We start from the raw sequence: 21,503 nt of genomic DNA, 5'->3' as shown, positions 1-21,503 counted from the left end.
TCAACCTCTCAGCTGCCTTCGATACTGTGGACCACCCCCTTCTCCTGGAAACACTAGACCTGGGTTCTAATGCCAGTTTTGCCAGTTGCCTGCTGTGTGATCTTGAGCAGGTCATTTAACTTCTTGGTGCCTCAGATTCCTCAAGAAACTGAATCAAGAAAGCTATGGGATCGGACAAAGAACAAGGTGAACCCTCCCAACTGGGTAAATATAATTAACAAAGATTCTGAGAGCCGTAATATTGCCTATTTGAGTTTGGCACTCTCTTTCTGGTATTTATCGAGCGCTTACTGTGTGTAGACTAGACTTCTAGACTGTGAGCCCATTGTTGGGTAGGGATTGTCTCTATCTGTTACCGAATTGTACTTTCCAAGTGCTTAGTACAGTGCTCTTCACACAGTAAGCGCTCAGTAATGAATCAATGAATGTAGAGCACTGTGCTAGATATTTGGGAGACTATAATACAACAGAATTGGTAGACACATTAGGGATTCAATACCTGTTCTCCCTCCTATATAGATTGTGAGCCCTGTGTGGGACAGGGACTGTGTCTGACCTGATTAATTTCTATCTATCCTAGCACTTAGAACAGTGCTTGACACACAATAAGTACTTAACTAATACCATAATTATGATTATTAAGATTGTGTGTATATATTATATTATTATATATTAAGATTATATAGATGAGGGCACTGAGGCCCAGAGAGTTGTGACTTGCCCAAGGTCACCCAGCAGACAAGTGGTGGAGTCAAGATTAAAACCCAGTTCCTCTGACTCCCAGGCCTGTGCTGTATTCACTAGGCCATGCTGCCTCTCTGCCTCTACTTTCCCTTCCCAATCAAACTCTGTCCTCCCCGTGACCTTCCCATACTATAGATGGCACCACCATCCTCCTTATATCACAAGCCTATAACGTTAGCATCATCCTTGACTCATCTGTCTCATTCAACCCACATATTCAATATGTCACCAAGTCCTGTGGTTCTACCTTCACAACATAGCTAAAATCTACCCTTCCCTCTTCTCCAAACTGCTATTACATTCATTCAACCACTTAACCTATCCCATCTTTTTACTACATCTGCCTTCTCGCTGACCACCCTGCCTCCTGTCTCTCTCTATTCCAGTCCATACTTCACTCTGCTGCCTGTATCATTTTTCTACAAAACTGTTAAGTCCATGTTTCCCCACTCCTTGAGAACCTCCAGTGGTTGCCCATCCACCTTGGCTTCAAACAAAAACTCCTCACCATCAGTTTTAAAACACTCCCCTTGCATCCCCCCGCTCTATCTCCTTCCCCTTCCCACAGCACCTGTATATATGTTTGTACAGATTTATTACTCTATTTATTTTACTTGTACATATTTACTATTCTATTTATTTTGTCAATGATGTGCATTTAGCTTTAATTCTATTTATTCTGATGACTTGGCACCTGTCTACATGTTTTGTTATGTTGTCTGTCTCCCCCTTGTTGTTGGGTAGGGACCGTCTCCCTTTGTTGCCAACTTGTACTTCCCAAGTGCTTAGTACAGTGCTCTGCACACAATAAGTGCTCAATAAATATGATTGAATGAATTATCTTTTTCTTTATGATCAGGGTTTAAAACAATTATTCTGGTAAGGCTTACTCAAAGCTTAAATAATCCAAGAAAATGAATCAGTTTTCCCTGATAAGCTTCAACTGCCTCCATTGTAAAATACCAATCCAAGAATACAAAATGATGCACCAGAACATCTATCTGTTGGGTTCTGTCAGCTAAGCTAAATGGCAGGGATCAGAAATACCATTAATGAATGAACGGCCTGATTTTAGGTACTCACTTCTTTAAATGTGATGCAGTGCAGGCTCTCAAAACAAAATTAAAGTCCAAGAACCATCATTTAAATGTGGTCTGCAACTTATTTATTTTGTGAATTGTTTTCCAGACAGCATGATTATTCATCTGGCTTTCGTTACTGTTCTAAGCACGTGCAGATAGAATACACCAGCTGTTCTACTGATGACCTGGCAATGTCCTCACATTTTAAGTAGTATTGGCAGACAAGTAGGTTGACTCGGGACTACCAAACAAAAAGATAGCCAGAAAGAGAGTGCCAAACTCAAATAGGTATATCGTGGCTCTCAGACTTTTTGTTAACTTTATTCAGTTGGGAGGGTACCTTGTGTCATTAGATCCCATAACTTCCTTGACTCTTGATATATTGGATTATCTGGATACTGAAGACTCAGCTAATAGAGCAATGGCAACAACAATATCAAAGTTTTTTTATCAAGAAGAAAGTTGACCGACAACCCTAAGATTAATTTGGAATGTAAAGTAAAAATAATTCATGTAATTAAAGCTGTGGCAGTTTATCTTTAGTAGTAGTATTTGCGATGGTATTCTCCCCGTAGGCATGGAACGTGTCTACCAACCCTGTTGTACTCTCCTAAGCCCTTAGTACAATGCTCTGGACACAGTAAGTGCTCAATAAATACCGTTACTGATGATGATGATGAGATTTATTAAGCACTTACTAAATGCTAAGCACTACACCAGGTGTGTGTTCCTGACCCACACAGGGTTCACAAGTTGAGATGTGGAGAAAAATGATCTCACCCCCATTTTATTTGAGTGCACTTTATTATTATTGTCATTGATAATAATAGTGATATTTCTTAAGGGCTTACTATGGGTCCAGCACTGTACTAAGCGCTGGGGCTGATACAAGAAAATCAGATCTGATGTGGTCTCTGTCCCACATAGGGTTCCCAGTCTTTGTGGGCAGGGAACATGTCTACCAGATCTTTTATATCACACTCTCCCAAGTGCTTAGTATAGGGCTCAGCACACAATAAGTGCTCAAGAAATATAATTGATTGACTAAGGGGCAGGGAATACAGGATTGAAGCCTCACTTTGCAGATGAGGAAACTGAGGTACAGAGGAGTTAAGTGACTTGACCAAGGTCACTTAGTTGAAAGACTGTGAGCCCATTGTTGGGTAGAGACCGTCTCTATATGTTGCCAACTTGTACTTCCCAAGCGCTTAGTACAGTGCTCTGCACACAGTAAGTGCTCAATAAATACGATTGAATGAATGAATAATTTTCTTATCATTGTAGACTTCAAATGTAGACTCCAAACATACAGATTGTTGACATTTTTCAAAGGATGACTTAAAGGAATTATTTTATAATCTCCTCTGTTATGGAAAATGCTCTTTCAGCATCCTTGATGTAAAAATCAGCTTCTGAATCAGTCAGTGGTATTTTTTGAATGCTTACTGTGCGCAGAGCACTGCTCTAAGTGCTTAAACTGTCTAATGGATAGTAATAGAAGGCTTCATCAATTTAAGGAATTTAATAAATTAGAGTACATTTTAGTTTTCCTTCAGCTCTCACAATAAAAAAATGTGTCCCCTGATAAAAATTAAAACTCTGAATAGAAATACTGAGTGATTTTGTGCAAAGGATATAATCTGTGGGTTAAGTCTTATTTCACTGGGCTTGTTTACCAGAAATGATGGGGAAATTGCTGAATTAAGCACCCCTCATGCCCTAAAAATAGTCCCAGTTGTAGTAGTTGCCTTTTTAGAAGGAATGATTCATGTAGATATGTGCTTTATAAATTGCAGGTGGTTTTCATGAGCTGGTGTAAAAGCTTTTGGGACTGTGGCCTTGTGGCCCTGGATGATATTACCATAAGCCTGGGAAATTGTCGCTCTACTGGTAAGCTGTCTGGTCATTTCATATACCTGTATAGTTTTGTTTTTACAGTAGCTACTTCCCAACTCCTTACCCATGGCTTTGTCTTATTAAAAAAGGAGGCCTTGTGAGTCGAATCCACCTAAAATGGGAAACACCTTAAATCCCAATCTGGGCCACTCCATTTCCCAGTGGGTATGAATTGAGTTGGTTGCACTGCACAATGCTTGTCAGCTTCTTTCTTCCCAGTTATTCTACACGCTTTGTCAAAAAAGCTTTAATGGAACAAACCTCTGGCTTGTGGCTGGTGATAGTAATAATAAATTAGCATGCAAATGATGCATTCTTCAATCTGAACTATTGACTGACACCCATTAATGCCCTGGTATGTCTTTTCTCTTATACCTCATGGTTAAGGCAGATTTTGAATATTTTTGTAATAAAAAAATTTGAATCAGAATGGGAGGAGGCAGAGGAACAGTTGGCGGGGAGAGAGTTGTTCTAAAGGAGCCAGAGTATAGCTTTGCCTTCATTTTGAAGTTGATGCTGCTGGGAGCTCTACTTTGAGTTCCTTGTAAATCTTTGTTGCTTTCTTCCCCTAGTTCTCTGAGAATTTCTCTCCCTAGTCAGAAAGGGAAAGATCCCCCAGGAAGCCATGGGGAAGCCAGGAGAGGCCCTAGAAGAAGCTATTCTCCTGGGTCCTACTCTTCTCTCTCCACCAAACCCGTGCCTCCCCCAGTATAGAAATAGTGGTAGTAGTGGAATTCAGTAAGCACTCACAATGTGCAGAGCATTGCACTATGCACCGGGGGACGGTAGAAGCATATTGATTGTAATATGGTATGTGTCCCAAAAGGGGGCTTACTATCTCAAAGGAGATGGAGGGGGACAGAGACGCAGGGAAAGAAGTGGGGAAAAAATGTGACAATAAGAATATGAATGGTGTGAATGCCAAGTATATTCATAACATATGAATGTGGCTGTGCTAAGATGAGCACCTACCAAGGGGAGAGAGATCTTATTGCTAACCTGGAGTGCAAATCGATTCAGCTCTTGCATCTGTGTTACTCTGCATCTTCATATTTAAATACATATTCATTAACGTTAACTCTGAAATTGTGTCTCCTGCAGACTCATTGCCACCTCCTCCAGGACAGTGTACTTTCGAACAGGATGAATGTTCTTTTACCCAAGAGAGAAGAAATAGAAGCAGCTGGCATAGGAAGAGGGGAGAAACTCCCACTTCCTACACAGGCCCAAAAGGAGACCACACTACCGGGGTAGGTGAGTTAAGCTTTATGTTGAACTTTCAGACAGAGGGTGCCCGTAAAAGCTTCTTCAAAAGAACATCTTCCAAAATGGTATTTAATGGTTTTTATCTTTTATATTTATATAACATCTTTCTGAAGATCAAACTCCCTAATAATTGTCATTACCTGAGCACTAATATTACAAAGATAGTATCTTGCATTTACATAGTGCCTTTGTGTTGGAAGCATCTTCATGTACGTTCTTTCATTCGCTCCAACAAGTTCCCTAGGAAGTTAGCTGGGGTAAGTATTATTATTCCTGTTTTTATAGATGTCTAAACTGAGGTACAGAGGGACCAAAGTCTGTCAGCCGCATAGTCAAGACCCAGGTCTCTTGGCTCCTGAGCTGGTATTATTTCCACCTGGCCTCTCAGCCTTATGTGACAAAACAGCTATTTTGGGGGGCCTCACTTTTCAGGTGAAGAAACTGAGGCCTGGAATGTTATGGTGAAAGAGAAATAGATTTTCTCTATATTTGCTTGATGTGTTTCTTAAGTTTCCACACCAAAGGGTTCAAGGTATTTTACGAACGTCATTCATCATGATCAACTACCATTTACTGAGTGTCTGCTGGGTGCACAGTCCTCTAGTAGAAGCTCTACCATCAGCAGCAAAGTAAACATTAATTCTCATAACACTCTTGTGAGCTTGGAAAAGCTGCAGCAGTTTCATTAGGGCTTCAGTGAGGTTAAAAGAACAAGAAAAGTAACTGAAAGTATTCGGCTACTGCTTTGGGAAACGTGTTTGCAGCCACATCAATCAAGCAATCAGTCGATCAGCAGTATATGTCGATCGGTCGTATTGGGCACTTACTGTGTGCAGAGAACTGTACTAAGCGCTTGGGATATAATAGTTTAACAGACCATTCACTGCCCACAGCGAGCTTACAGTCTCATGCTTATATGGCCCGTGGCAGAGGCAAGGTGGTCTGCAAAAAAAAGTGGCTAAGAGGCAAAAAGGGAATTTGAGATAATGCGCAAGACAGTGGCTAGAGGAATTATTCTTATCATTACTATTATGGTATTTGTCAAGCGTTTACTGTTCTAAGTGCTGGGATGGATACAAGTCAACCAGATGGGACACAGTCCCTGTCCCATGTGAGGCGCCCAGGCTAAGTAGGCGGGAGAAGCAGCATGACCTAGTGGAAAGAGCACGGGCCTGGGAGTCAGAGGCAGTAGGTTCTAATCCTGACTTTCTCAGTTGTTTGCTGTGTGATCTTGGACAAGTCACTTCACTTCTCTGTACCTCAGTTTCCTCAACTGATTGAGACTGTGAACCCCACATGGGACAGGGACTGTGTCCAACCCAATTTACTTGTATCCACCACAGCAATTAGAACAGTGTCTGGCACATTGTAAGCACTTAACAAATACCATAATTATTATTCAGTACCATAATTACTATTACATTATATTCTCCCAAGCGCTTAGTACAGTGCTCTGCACACAGTAAGCACTCAATAAAAATGATTGACTGACTGACTCATCTGTAAAAATGGGAATTAAGACTGTAAGCCCCATGTAACACAGAGACTGTATCCAACCCAATCACCTTGTATCTACCCCAGCACTTAGTACAGCACCTGGCACCTAGTAAGCACTTAACAAATACCACAGTTATCATTACTGGTATTGTCCCAGTGCTTAGTATGCTTCCTGGCACTTAAGAAATACTATAAAACAAACAACAACAAAAATCTCTGTCACCCTTCTACTTTCATAGTCTATTTTTACTGCCACAGCAGCAGTCTTTCCATCTTATCTGCCATCTGATTTCATTTCCCCATGGGAGGTTTTTCACTCTCTTCCCATCTGGCTCCTGAAACCTAGCCCTAGTTCCCAGTTCATGAAAAAAAATTCAACCACAGTTCCCTGAGGACTTATATATACTCCTCTCAATTCTGCGGCAACAAGAAAACCGAAAGGTAGGTGGCTTTACATGCTCTTTTTGAACCATCTTGAAAAATTAGTCTGGGAGCCAGGATCAATCAATCAATTGATCAGTCATTCATTCAATCATATTTATTGAGCGCTTACTGTGTGCAGAGCACTGTACTAAGTGCTTGGGAAGTACAAGTCGGCAACATATAGAGATGGTCCCATCATATTTACTAGACACTATGTGCAGAGCACTGTACTAAGTACTTGGGGGAGAACAATATAACAGAGTTGGTAGTCCTGTTTGCTTCCCACAGGAGCAGAGGGGGCAGAGGGTGGAGTGAATAAAGGGCACAAATCCAAGTACAAGGATGACACAGAAGGGAGAGGGAGTAAGAGAAATTAGGGCTTAGTTGGGGAAGGCCTCTTGAAAGAGATGAGATTTTAATAAGGCTTTAATGCAAGGATCCAGGACATTCAGATTTTCACCCATCCAGATTGTATTTCATGCTGAGAGACCTTGGATATACATGGTTATTGTATACCTTTACATTTTATGGTGGTAAGCTTCTTGGGGGCAGGAGACAAGTCTACCAACACTGTTGTATTGTACTCTCCCAGGTGCTTAGTACAGTGCTCTGCACACAATAAGCACACAGTGATTGATTGATTATAGCCTACATCAGTGTGGCCTAGTGGAAAGAGAATAGGTCTGAGAGTCAGAGCTCCTGGATTCTAATCCCAGCACTGCCACTTGCCTGCTGTGTGACCTTGAGCAAGTCACTTCACTTCTCTATGCCTCAGTTTCCTCAATTGTAAAATTGGGATTCAATACCTATTCTCCCTTTGTTTTATGGTATTTATTTAGCGCTTGCTATGCGTCAAACACTGTTCTAAGTGCTGGAGTAGGTACAAGTCAATTAGGTCAGACACAGTCCCTGTCCCCCATGGGGCTCACAGTCTTAAGTAGGAGGGAGAACAGGTATTGAATCCCCATTTTACAGTTGAGAAAACTGAGGCACAGAGAAGCAAAGTGACTTGCGGAGCCAGGATTAGAACCCATGACCTTCTGACTCCCAGATCCGTGCTCTATCCACCATGCCATTCCCTGCCAAAAGTGAGTTTACAGTCTAGATGAGGTAACCAAGGAACAAAGAAGTGAAATGACTTGCCCAAGGTTACACAGCGACAAGTGACAGAGCTGGGATTAGAACCTAGGTCCTCTGACTCCCAGGCTAGTGTTCTATCCATTAGGCCACGCTGCTACTCTGGTTTGTGAATCTTTGGAAATGCAAATAAGCTGCTGGAGCGGGAAAACAGAAACAGGTTTGTTTTAATCAATCAATCAATAGCATTTATAGAGCATCCACTGTGTAACAGAGTACTGTACTCAGTGCTTAGAAGAATGCCATAGTTAGAAGATGTGATCCCTGTCCTCAAGGACCTTAGAGTCTAGCTGGAAGACAGGCACATCAATAAATTACAGGTGAGGAAGTAAGAGTATGTAAAATATGTAAAAAAGTGCAGTTGAGGTTGTGGGAACTTAAATGCTTAAGAGGCCCAGAAAAGCTGAAGAGGCAGTTTGGGGATATAATAATAATAATTGTGATATTTGTTAAGCACTTACTATGTGCGAAGCACTGCACTAAGTGCTGGGATAGATACAAGATAATCAGGTCCCACATGGGGCTCACAGTTTGAGTAGGAGGGAAAACAGGTATTGAATCTCCATTTAGCATATGAGGGAACTGAAGCACTGAGAAGCTGTGACTTGCCCGAAGTGTATGTGGTAGAGCTGGGATTAGAATCCAGGTCCCCTGACACCCAAGCCCATGCTGTTTTCATGTCTAGGGGATCTCAAGAGTAGAGATTAGAGTAATGGAGAAAGGAGTCCTGAAGATGTGTCCAAAGGGATTTGAAGATGGGGAGAGATGTGGTCTGATGAAGATGGATGGGGAAGGTGTTCCAGGCAGCAGGGAGAACATGAGCAAGACACTTGTAGTGGGAGAGACAAGAAAAGACAAGAAGGAGGCACAAGGTTAGCTTGGAAAAGAATGAAGAGTGCATACTGAGTTGTAGTGAAAGAGTGAGGATTAGTAGGGAGGAAGGAGTTGATTGAGAGCCTTAAAGCCAATGTCTAAGCGTTTCTCCTTGGTGGGATATATAGGTATAAGTGTGTGCATGTACTAAGTGACTGTAATCCCAGAATCAATTTGAGGAGCAGTATGGTATTTTACATTAAGTCCTACATGGCTCATGATACGACAAATGTTTATTTATGTGAATTAAAGGGACTTTTCCGGGAATAGTGAAGTCCAAAATTTTGTCTCGGCTTCTTACAAATCACCTAAAGTTCAGTATTTTTTATTTTTTATTTCTAAAAATGCCAGTCAACATGTAGGCAATTTGTATCATTGAAAATCCTCGTAAAGGCTGGGGTAGGAAATAGGGCTAGGGACACAGATTGGGGTTGATAATTGCACTATTGATGATGGAATAGAAGGATTTCAGGACCATTGATCTATAGACTTCCAATATTTGATGATTCTTTGTTCAGCTGTTTTGAAAGCCTGAGCCAGGTGGATCCAGCTGGCAGTGGTTAAATCTCATTTAGGTGGAAATTATAATGTGAAAGCCCTTGAAGAGTTGAATAACGATTCAGAAAAAAGCACTTACCCTGTCAAATGAAACTCTCTGGGGTAAAACACAAAGAGAGCCGATCCTAATCTGTCAGTAAATTGCTTCTGAGTTCTGCTTCTCCACATCTCATTTTTATTTCACCTGTTAAATCAAAAACGATACCAAAATCTATCCATCTTCAGTATTTGTATTTATGTTTATATTGGATTGAACATTCATTTTATTCTGACTCCACTGTTTGTAAATACTTTTATGTTGGTATCCCCCTTCAGAATGTAAAGTTGCCATGTCTTGTGCTTCTGTTTTATTTCCCAATACAGTGTGTTGTACTCAGGAGGCACTCAATAAATACCACTACTGCTACTTCAACTAAAAAAAAAAATCCTTCTAGTTCAGTTTTTTCAAGTGTATCTCACTATGTTCTTGCTTGTTAAGGTAATATTCACTTTGGGCCTCCACTGTCCCCAAAGCCTCTGAGACCAGATGATATTTTTCCTTTATTTGGAGAGGATCTATGATTTAAAACAACCCCTGCTGCCAATCTTCAAACTGACAGAGGGCACCAGAGAATAGTTTCTTCTTCTGGAAACATACATTCAAACAAATGTGTTTCTTAAATGTCCTTAGAATGGCATCCCGAGGGGGCCGCTTGTATCAGTTTGGTAACTTTTCTGGAGTCTGTGACTGCTTCAACTACTGCATCAGCCTCCTTGCCGACCTTCTTGCATGCCGTCTCCAGTCCTTACTTTACTCTGCTGCCTGGATCACTTTTCTAAAAAAAAGTTCAGTCCACATTTCCCTACTCCTCAAGAACCTCCAGTGGTTGGCCATCCACCTCCACATCAAACAGAAACTCCTTACCATTGGCTTTAAAGCACTTAGTTACCTTTCCCCCTCCTACCTTACCTCCCTGATTTCCTACTACAACCCAGCGCACACACTGTGCTTCTCTAATTGCAACAGACTCACTGTGCCTCAATCATCATCAATCGTATTTATTGAGCGCTTACTATGTGCAGAGCACTATACTAAGCTCAATCTCATCTATCTACCTCTCGCCCACGTCCTGCCTCTTGTCTGGCACAACCTCCCTTTTCCTATCTGACAGACGACCACCCTCCCTACCTTCAAAGCTTTATTGAAGGCACATCTCCTCCAGGAGGCCTTCCCTGACTAGGCCCTCGTTTCCTCTTGTCCCACTCCCTTATGCATTGTCCTTTCACTTGGATTTGCACCCTTTATTCATCCCACCCTCAGTCCCACGACACTTAAGGACATATCTGTAAGTTATTTATTTATATTAATGCCTGCCTCCCTCTCTAGACCTTAAGCTCATTGTGGGCAGGGAACATGCCTACCAACTCTGTTATGTTGTACTCTCCCAAGCACTTAGTATGGTGTTCTGTACTGAGTAAGCGCTCAATAAATACGATCGATCGATCACTGCAGTGCAATGTAATGGTGTTTCACAAATTCAAAGTTGTTTTTAAAAATTGCTTAAAGCATACATATAATTTTAAAGTCGCAAATTTCTAAAGTTGCAAATATATTTTAATGACTTGCTCTCTCCCTTGTTCCCTTCCTGACTGTCATCTTCAACCACTCACTTTCCAATGGCTCCCTCCTCTTTCTTTCAAACATGCTCATGTATGCCCTGTCATAAAAAAAAACTTCCTTGATCCCATCACCCTATCTCCCTTCTACCATTTCTCTCCAAACACCTCGAGCGAGTTGTCTACACCCACTTTTTTTTTTTTAGTGGTACTTGTTAAGCCCTTACTATGAGCCAGGCACTGAATTAAGCGCTGGGGTAGATGCAAGGTTGGGTACAGTCCAGAACCCACATAGGGCTCACAGTCTTACTCCCCATTTTACAGATGAGGTAACAGAGGCACAGAGAAGATAAGTGACTTGCCCAAGGTCACACAGCAGACAAGTAGCAGAGAAGGGATTAGAACCCAGATCCTTCTGACTTCCAGGCCTGTTCTCTATCCACTAGACCACACTGCTTCTCACCCACTGCCTCCACTTCCTCTCCTTCAACTCTTCTTGGCCGTCTGCAGTCTGACTTCCACCCCGCTTCACACCACAGAAACTGCCCTCTCTAAGGTCACTAATAAACTCTTTCTGGCCAGATCCAGTGGCCTCTACTCCATCCTAATCCTCCTTGACCTCTCAGCTGCCTGCAATTCTGTGGCCCACCCCATTTTCCTAGAAACACTATCTAACCATGGTTCTCTGACACTGTCCTCTCCAGTTTCTCCTATCTCTCTGGCACCTCATTCTCAATCTCTTTTGCAGGTTCATCCTCTGCCTCCCACCCCCTAAAACTGTGGGGGTCCCTCAAAGCTCAGTTCTGGGTCCCCTCCTATGCTCCATCTACACCCACTCCCTTGGGGAACTCATTTGCACCCATAGCTTCAACTCCCATCTCTACCCAGATGATTCCCAAATCTACCTCCCCCTGGCCCTGACCTCTCTCCTTGTGTGCAGTCTCACATTACCTCCTGCTTTCAGGATAGCTCTATATTTTTCTTTCAAAGACTTGGCCACAGTTGAGGCAGCAAGGATTAAATCAGTGTGCAAGAAGATTAAACTCCTCTCAAAACCTAAAAAACTTCTTCTGAATGTAGTTGAGATGAATTGTGGAGCTTTGTAAGGTAACATGCATTGATTCTTTCTGTCTTGAATTTGTTCTGTGGATAAACAGAAAGCTTCAATTTGCAGTCTGACTTGTCATTGTATGTCTTCACTTTCTATGGAAACAGTATAATTTGGCAGATATTCCATTTGCAGTCTGTCACATAGGAGTCTGTGTGTTAATTTTCTATGGAAACATACATAACCTGACATATAAAAACACAAGATATAGCTGGAAAAATAACTTGGCATTTTATTTTTTTTTTCCTCATACACTCTTGTCTTCCTTTAGAAGATCACACACAGCATAACTGAACACTGCAACAGTGAAATGCTCGGCTCCAAAATGCTGCTTGTTTTTATTTTTCAGCCTGTGCTAGGAATTCTCAATTGATTTTTAGCTTAATTATCTTTATTTTTTGTTTGTAGTAAACAGGATTCACAGTTTAAGAAATTAGGCATTATAGGTGCAATGCTGCCTTCAGCTGCGTCACTGACAGCAAATCAACCCACAGCATTTAAACATCTGTTTGGTTATTCTAAAATAACTCACTGTACATATTCCTTTTCTGACATGTAAGGTGAGTTGCCATGGGAGTCGATGGGAACATTGGGCAGTGCAGTTAATACAGGAATAAACTGTTATACCTTTAGAATAAACAATGATCACCCCTGTTTTGGGGGCTGTGCTCAATGCAAGTAACCTCTGGAGCCTGTAAGATGAAGCAGGCATAAATAAATTGGTTCCACGTATTTTGTCAGATTTTTCTCTGGAGTAGCCAATATTTCCAATTAATATAACATTTGAAATGACTTCAAAAATGGCCTTATGTTAAAAGGATTTTTTTCTTTGGCCAGAGCAGTATTTTTTCATCTTGCATTTTAATCAGTTCACCAAAGGAATAACCCAAACAGTACCTTGTACAATTACTTCCTTGCCTGGGTTTTCAGTAAAAACTGCGCTGCTGGATTTAGCATCTAAAAATGGTTGATTATGAGGTCGAGAAGCTGGGTGGTCTCATGGAAAGAACACGGGCCCGGGAGGCAGAGGACCTGGGTTCTAAGTCCGGCTCTGCCAGTTGCTTGCTGTGTGACTTTGAACAAGTTATTTAACTCCTCTCTGCCTTAGTTTCCTCAACTATAAATTGGGGATTAAATACGTGTTCTCCTTCTTACTTAGACAGTGAGTCCCATGTGGGGCAGGGACTGTGTCTAACATAATTAACTTGTATTTACCTCAGCACTTAGGACAGTGTTTGACACATAGTGCTTTACAAATACAATAAAAAGCCCAAACAATAATGAAATAGCGTAAGTGGTTAAAAAAATTTAAACTCTGACATCAACTTATCATTATCGATCTATTAGTTTTTAGTCACCTCTTTCTCAGTAAATGCTCAGTATATGTGACATGCCCTGAAATGTAGGGCATTGCATTGGCATTGTCTTTCAGAGCATTTCTTTGTAATACATTTAATTCTTTGCATAAAAGTTTCCTGCCCAGCACATCCATCACTGTACCTTGTTCTGACTAGTGTCCACCTAGAATTTTTCTCCTTACCTATGCAGCTTTCAAAAACATCAGGGTATCCAGTGGGATTTGTGATGGACTACAGGGTTCTTCTCAGTGCAATACATCCTGTTTTTTTCCCAGATGACACCAGAATTTTTGTGCTCCCGTTTTCCACTGTAAAAACATGCATATTAAAGATCTGTTATGGTAATCATTGGCCGGAGAAGGCGGAGTGGGGTGAGGGGAGTTATGGCTAAAGCCATTATATTATTGGCAAATCAGTAATATTGATTGAGTGCTTGCTGTGTGAAAATTCCCCGTACTAAGCACTTGGCAGAGTATAGTAGACACAATTCCTGACCTCAAGAAACTTATAATCTAGCAGAGGAGACAGTAAAATAAATTACAGGTAGGAGAAACAGCGGAGTTTAAATATATATACCTCTATCAATCAGTGGTATTTTGAGCTCTGACTGTGCTAAGCACTGTACTAAGGCTTGGGAGAGTACACTATAACAATAAACAGACACATTCCCTGCCTGGACCACTGGTAACAGAGACCATTAGATTTGGCAAGAAAGAAGTCATTGGTGACCTTGGAGAGTGCAGTTTCAGATGAGTGGAGGGGGCAGAAGCCAGATTGTAGAGGGTCAAGGAGGGAGTTGAAGTGGAGGCAGTGGGTGCAAACAACCCATCCATTGAGTTTGGACAGGAATAGTAAGAAGGGGAAGGGACATTGACTGGAGGCTGCAGTGAAGTCAAGAAAGCATTCTCGGGGGTGTTTTTAAGGATAAGAGGCACTTGGCTGTGTTTATAAGCTGAGGGGAAGCAGCCATCAGAGAGTGAGTGGTTGGGAAGAAGATTGTGTGCAAGGGTTTTTTATAACGTGTGAAGGGATGAGGTCAGAGGTGCAGGTAGATTTTGAAAACAGGTGGGAGATCTCTTCTTGAGAGATGGCCAGGAAGGATGAGAGTGGATTTGAGTATAGGAAGGAGGTGGGAATGTAAGAGGGGAATTTTAAGGAGTGCACACCTGCTAACTTCAGTTTTGTCAACAAAGTAATAAGAATAATTATTATTATGGTATTTGTTAAGCACTTACTATGTGTTTACAGGCACTGTACTAAGCACTGGGGTGGAGACATGCAAATCGGGTTGGACACAGTCCCTGTCCCACATGGGGCTCACAGTCTTAATCCCCATTTTACAGACGAGGGAACTGAGGCCCAGAGAAATGGAGTGACTCGCCCAAGGTCACACAGCAGACAAGCGGTGGATCCGGGATTAGAACCCATGATCTTCTGACTCCTAGGCCCGTGCTCTATCCACTATGCCATGCTGCTTGACTGGGGTCGGGCGGGGGGGGGGGGGGGGGGGGCGATGGGGACACCGGGGGTTTAAAGAGGGAGTTTACACAGTTACACAGTCACAGTTTTAGACTGTGAGCCCACTGTTGGGTAGGGACTGTCTCTACATGTTGCAAACTTGTACTTCCCAAGCGCTTAGTACAGTGCTCTGCACACAGTAAGTGCTCAATACGATTGATGATGATGAGTTAAAAGCCTGGAATAATTGGTGCAGGCAGTAGGCATGTGAGTCAATAAGAAAGGAGAGGTAATGTTGGAGGGCAGAGTTATAGCAGGTGAGGATGATCTTGAAATGGACAAGGTCAGACTGATGCCTGAATTTCCACCAACAGTGCTCCTTGGCATGAGCACATGAAAGGAGAAAGTGTATTGTGGAGGTGATCCATGACTGGGACTTGGTGCAATATCAGTGGAGGGATAGGGGTAGAAGGGAGTTGAGTTTGGCCGAAAGGGTTGACATGCAGAATTTTATTATCACAGCTTGCCTCTTATGATTAGGGAGGTCACCATAGCCTGGATTCCACAGGAGTGTTGGAGGTCAGGTCCTCATTTCAGGTCATGTCAATCAATGATTTTTACTTGGAAGAGTACAATACAGTTGGTAGACACGATCCCTGTCCTCATGGACTTTAGCGGGCTACAGTCTAGCGGTCATAGGTGAAATTAAGTTCCAGATCACAGATTTGATATGTCGCTGTATAAATAAATACATTGATTTACCCCTCAGTTCTCCATGTGGGGATAGTTTATAACATCCCTATCAGGAAATAAACTCACTACCACATACTCCAACCCCAGAACAGTCTAGGGATCTGCCTTGCCTCAAAAGAGCAGTGTCCCCATCGAATTTGCTAACTGATTGCTCATCCCATTCTACAGTGCTAGACACCCCACTCCTAGCCACTGCTCTATTGCAACCTGCTTGTTTTGTTTTTTTTTTCTGTCTCCCCCCTTCTAGACTGTGAGCCCGTTGTTGGGCAGGGAGCGTCTCTATATGTTGCCGATTTGTACTTCCCAAGTGCTTAGTACAGTGCTGTGCACACAATAAGCGCTCAATAAATACGAATGACTGACTGAATGAATGAATGAATGCAAAAGCAAGGCCATCACTGGAATTAAAATGACCTAGTAGGAACTCAAGGTGGCAAGACCTTCAAACTATTCTTGGTTAATTCTAGCAGAACCAAAAAAACCCTTCAAATCCTCCAATAGCCCACCCTGATTTTTTTTAACAAAATTATGCAAGTTTTCCAGGTAGCTAATCACACCAATTCCAGATGAATAGTGATTTGTATCAAGGTGGGGTATGCTCAGAGAAATTTCCCATTTCCATTTCCTGCCTCAGTTCACTTAATTAGCCATAGCCCAGTAGAATTGGACAATTTCCCAGTACAAGTAGTCTTTGTTAAGGAGAAAGAAAACAATCGCAGCTCAGTTATAAATAATTTATTAGCTGTTATCATAAATAGGGTATTTTCATTTTCTAAGCACTTAATAATAATAATGGCATTTAAGTGCTTACTATTTGCCAGGCATTGTACTAAGCGCTGGGGTGGATACAAGCAAATTCATTCGTTCATTCCTTCAATCATATTTATTGAGTGCTTACTGTGTGCAGAGCACGTACTGAGTGCTTGGGAAGTACAAGTTGCCAACATATAGAGACAGTCCCTACCCAACAGTGGGCTCACAGTCTAGAAGGGGGAGACAGAGAACAAAACAAAACATATTAACAAAATAAAATAAATAGAATCGATATGTACAAGTAAAATAAATGAATAGAGTAATAAATACGTACAGACATATATACATATATACAGGTGCTGTGGGGAAGGGAAGGAGGTAAGGCGGGGGGATGGAGATGGGAAGGAGGGGGAGAGGAAGGAGGGGGCTCAGTCTGGGAGGGCCTCCTGGAGGAGGTGAGCTCTCAGTAGGGCCTTGAAGGAAGGAAGAGAGCTAGTTTGGTGGATGTGGGGAGGGAGGGCATTCCAGGCCTGTCGAAGGAGGGACAGGCGAGAACGAGGCACGGTAAGGAGATTAGCGGCAGAGGAGCAGAGGGTGTGGGCTGGGCTGTAGAAGGAGAGAAGGGAGGTGAGGTGGGGGGGGAGGGGGCGAGGTGATGGAGAGCCTTGAAGCCGAGGGTGAGTAGTTTCTGCCTTATGCGTAGGTTGATTGATAGCCACTGGAGATTTTTGAGGAGGGGAGTAACATGCCCAGAGCGTTTCTGGACAAAGACAGTCCGGGCAGTGGCGTGAAGTATGGATTGAAGTGGGGAGAGACAGGAGGATGGGAGATCGGAGAGGAGGCGGATACAGTAGTCCAGACGGTATAGGATGAGAGCTTGAATGAACAGGGTAGCGGTTTGGATGGAGAGGAAAGGGTGGATCTTGGCAATGTTGCGGAACTGAGACCGGCAGGTTTTGGTGACGGCTTGGATGTGAGGGGTGAACGAGAGAGCGGAGTCGAGGATGACACCAAGGTTGCGGGCTTGTGAGACGGGAAGGATAGTAGTGCCGTCAACAGTGATGGGAAAGTCAGGGAGAGGGCAGGGTTTGGGAGGGAAGACAAGGAGTTCAGTCTTGGACATGTTGAGTTTTAGGTGGCGGGCAGACATCCAGATGGAGATGTCCTGAAGGCAGGAGGAGATGCGAGCCTGGAGGGAGGGGGAGAGAGCAGGGGCAGAGATGTAGATCTGGGTGTCATCAGCGTAGAGATGATAGTTGAACCCGTGGGAGCGAGTGAGGTCACCAAGGGAGTGAGTGTAGATCGAGAACAGAAGGGGACCAAGAACTGAACCTTGAGGAACCCCTACAGTAAGGGGATGGGAGGGGGAGGAGGAGCCTGCAAGAGGCTGAGAATGAACGACCGGAGAGATAAGAGGAGAACCAGGAGAGGACGGAGTCTGTGAAGCCAAGGTTGGATAGCGTGTTGAGGAGAAGGGGGTGGTCCACAGTGTCGAAGGCAGCTGAGAGGTCGAGGAGGATTAGGATAGAGTATGAGCCGTTGGCTTTGGCAAGCAGGAGGTCATTGGTGACCTTTGAGAGGGCAGTTTCCGTGGAATGTAGGGGACGGAAGCCAGACTGGAGGGGGCCGAGGAGAGAGTTGGTGTTGAGGAATTCGAGGCAGTGCATGTAGACGACTCGTTCAGGGAGTTTGGAAAGGAATCGTAGGAGGGATATGGGGCGATAACTAGAAGGTGAGGTGGGGTCAAGAGAGGGTTTTTTTAGGATGAGAGAGACATGGGCATGTTTGAAGGCAGAGGGGAAGGAACCAGTGGAGAGTGAGCGGTTGAAGATGGAAGTTAAGGAGGGGAGAAGGGACGGAGCAAGAGATTTCATGAGATGAGAGGGAATGGGGTCAGAAGCACAGGTGGCCGGAGTAGCACTTGAGAGGAGGGAGGAGAGCTCCTCTGAGGATACTGCTGGGAAGGATGGGAGAGTAGCAGAGAGTGTTGAGAGCCGTGGGGTTGGAGAAAGGGGGAGAGTGACTTTGGGGAGGTCAGACCTGATGGATTTAATTTTATTAATGAAGTAGGAGGCCAGATCGTTGGGGGTGAGGGAAGGAGGAGGGGGAGGAACCGGGGGTCTGAGAAGGGAGTTGACTGTACAGAAGAGCTGACGGGGATGATGGGCATGGGTGTCAATAAGGGAGGAGAAATAGTTTTGTCTGGCAGAGGAGAGGGCTGAGTTAAGGCAAATTGGGTTGGACACAGTCCCTGTCCCATGTGGGGCTCACAGTCTCAGTCCCCATTTTACAGATGAGGTAACTGAGGCACAGAGCGGTAAAGTGACTTGTCCAAGGTCCCGCAGACAAATGGTGGAGTCGGCATTAGACCTCATGACCTTCTGACTCCCAGGCCCGTGCTCTACCCACTACGCCATGCTGCTTTATAACCATAAATGAGCTATTAGTTTTCACTTCTTAGTACTTATAAGGATTTCATGTAAAACCTGTAAATGTCCTCTAGAGGTAAGGTCCTTAAGTGAAGGGATCATGTCCATCAACTCTATTGTACTATACTCTCCCAAGAGTTTAGTACAGTGCTCTGCACACAGTAAGCCCTCAATCGATACCACCGATAGAATTGACTAGTAGAATCATATGGCTGAAAAGGCCTTGGAGAAGAAGGCTCATCTGATTCCCCATATTTGCACAGGTCTGCATTTTACCTATCCCCAAATCATAACCGTCCACCTTTTTCTTATAAAAATTTCTTTGAAATTTATTTTGACAGTATATTCCAGCATCTCAGTAGTTTTCTCTATTTTTGGCAATTAAATTATTAGTTTCCAAAACAAACAAGAAGTGTTTTTAATTCCAAAGGATTGCTGCTTCCGGCAGAGCCGGAATTTGGATTCATCCAAAGGAATGTTGTAGCTTATTTGTTTTCTTTTTTTTTTTTTAAGTGGACTGCTAAGGAACCAAGTTCATTTTGAAAAACTGAGAAATTAAATCAAGGAAAATTTAGGCCAGCTGCCCAGTTGAATTGGACAATAGAATTAAAGTAAGAGCCTATGTGTGCCACGCCTAGTTAATTTCTTTCTTCAAGTTAGGGAAACCAAGAATGCAAACGATACAACCTAGGGGGTTTTCCTACAGTGTACCTTCATCCTCATTAATCTGACATCTTTGTCTCCCAACCTCTCTTTGCAAGTGTTTCTGTGTCTCTTGGTTCGCTTGGAACTCTAATAAAGGCTCCTTAATCACAGAAGGTACCTTCAGGAAGATTGTAACTGACACCTCTCTCCATTTTAAAGGAAGTCTCTGCAGGTTTAGAGAACCATTCAAACTGTTCTTCCCATTCTATGGCCCTCCCATTTCACTAATCCTCAGAATCCCCAGGTCTCCAGTGAACTCTTCTAGCTTCTTTATTAAACACGGAGGTGGCAGGTCAGCTGGAGCCGTGGAGCACAGGAACAGCTGCTTCACAGTTCAAAATTGTTGGCAAGGGGTGTCTCAACATGAATTATAGTTGCCACAGAGAACAGATGGGACTTCGGATATTTCCTGGTCTCTTGTTAGACCTGTTATCGCCTTTGCCTGAAATGTCAAACGAATGTCCTCAGAAGAAAAATAATGTTTTCCACCAGGTAATAACCCAGTTGACAAAATAGAATTTTTCATCAATCGATCAATGGTATTTTTTGAGTTCTTACTGTGTGCAGACTGTACTAAGCACTTGGGAGAGTATAATATAACAGAATTGGTAGACATGTTCCCTGCCCACAAGGAGCTGACAGTCTAGAGGGAGAGACAGGCATTAATATACTTTAATAAATTTTGGACATATGCATTAAGTGCTGTGGGGCTGAAGGTAGGGTGAATTCCAAGTGGCCAAAGGGTACAGATTAAAGTTCATAGATGACACAGGAGGCACAGGGATTCGGATAAAAGAGGGCTTATTGGGGAAGGCCTCTTGGAGGAGTTGTGGCCTTAATAAGTCTTTGAAGGTAGGGAGAGTGGTGGTCTGGCATATATGGAGGGGGAAGCACAGAAAAGTGAAGTGATTTGCCCAAGGTCACACAGCAAACAGGTGGCAGAGCTGGAATTAGAACCCAGGTTCTTCTGACTCCTGGGCCCTGCTCTATCTGCTAGGCTACACTGCTTCTCATTGTTTTGTTTTTCTTTAGCTGTTTAAAGTAGAATCTTAATCAAAATTGCTAGTGTCTTATTGTTGTGTGCAGAAAATCAGTAAAATATTACCTGGTTGACCCAGGCTCATACTTCCTTTGGAAGAAATTAGCCCAAAATATTTTACTAATGTACTTCCTAACCCTTTGTTTCGATCCTACCTTATAAATTCCAAATATTGAAAGTAGATCCTGAGACACTCCACTTTGTTTCCTGCAGCCAGTATAAAATATTTTGGAACCTCTCCAGCCCAACATCTGAGACCTCCAGGTTTCCTGAACAGAAACGAGGGATTTCAGGAGTTGCATCTAAATAGGCAAATCTGCAGATGTTTCAGGGAGAGTCCCATAATTAAAGAGTTATATTTCAGAAATGACCCCTTGCATCTGTTACCCCCCAAAAAACTGGCTGCTGACCTTCTTTCCTGGGTTAAAACGGCCTTTTGCTGGATGCGCTTTATATTGCAGGGTGGGGAGGGGGGGAGAGCGGCAGGCGAAGAAGGGTGGGGATTTGATCCACCAGCTGGGAGCCCTCTCTGAGGTCCATAGATCTCTATGTAGGAGGGTTCCCTTGACATTGTTCCAGACCCTTACCTTCCCAGTCAGATCATATCTCTCCCTAAAGCAGCTAAAATTTTCATTTTTGACTCTCCGTGTTTCATGCATTGCTCTTTATTGAGCAATGGGAAGCAATTATGGGAAGTGGCGTGGCCTAGTGGAAAAAGCATGGGCCTGGGAGTTAGTGGACCTGCGTTCTAATCCCAGGTCCGCCACTTGTCTGTTGTGAGACTTCGGGAAAGTCACTTAACTTTCCTGGGCCTCAGGTTCCTCATCT

The 21,503-nt window shown here is 43.1% G+C and overlaps 1 protein-coding gene across 2 annotated transcripts in view; it reads left to right on the top strand.

The window, feature by feature from the left end:
• MAMDC2 (MAM domain containing 2) overlaps positions 1-21,503 on the top strand; it is a 136,972-nt gene that overhangs the window by 110,020 nt on the left and 5,449 nt on the right. The window contains exons 10-11 of one of the 2 annotated variants that reach the window (XM_038769756.1): positions 3,623-3,716; positions 4,824-4,976. In XM_038769756.1, the coding sequence (XP_038625684.1) occupies positions 3,623-3,716; positions 4,824-4,976 (247 nt within the window). The remainder of the gene's footprint in view (positions 1-3,622; positions 3,717-4,823; positions 4,977-21,503) is intronic. The other variant, XM_038769757.1, reaches the window with a different exon arrangement.

This window comes from Tachyglossus aculeatus, chromosome X4, assembly GCF_015852505.1.
Source record: "Tachyglossus aculeatus isolate mTacAcu1 chromosome X4, mTacAcu1.pri, whole genome shotgun sequence".
NCBI classification, from domain to species: domain Eukaryota; kingdom Metazoa; phylum Chordata; class Mammalia; order Monotremata; family Tachyglossidae; genus Tachyglossus; species Tachyglossus aculeatus.
This window is presented reverse-complemented; position numbering and strand designations above follow the sequence as displayed.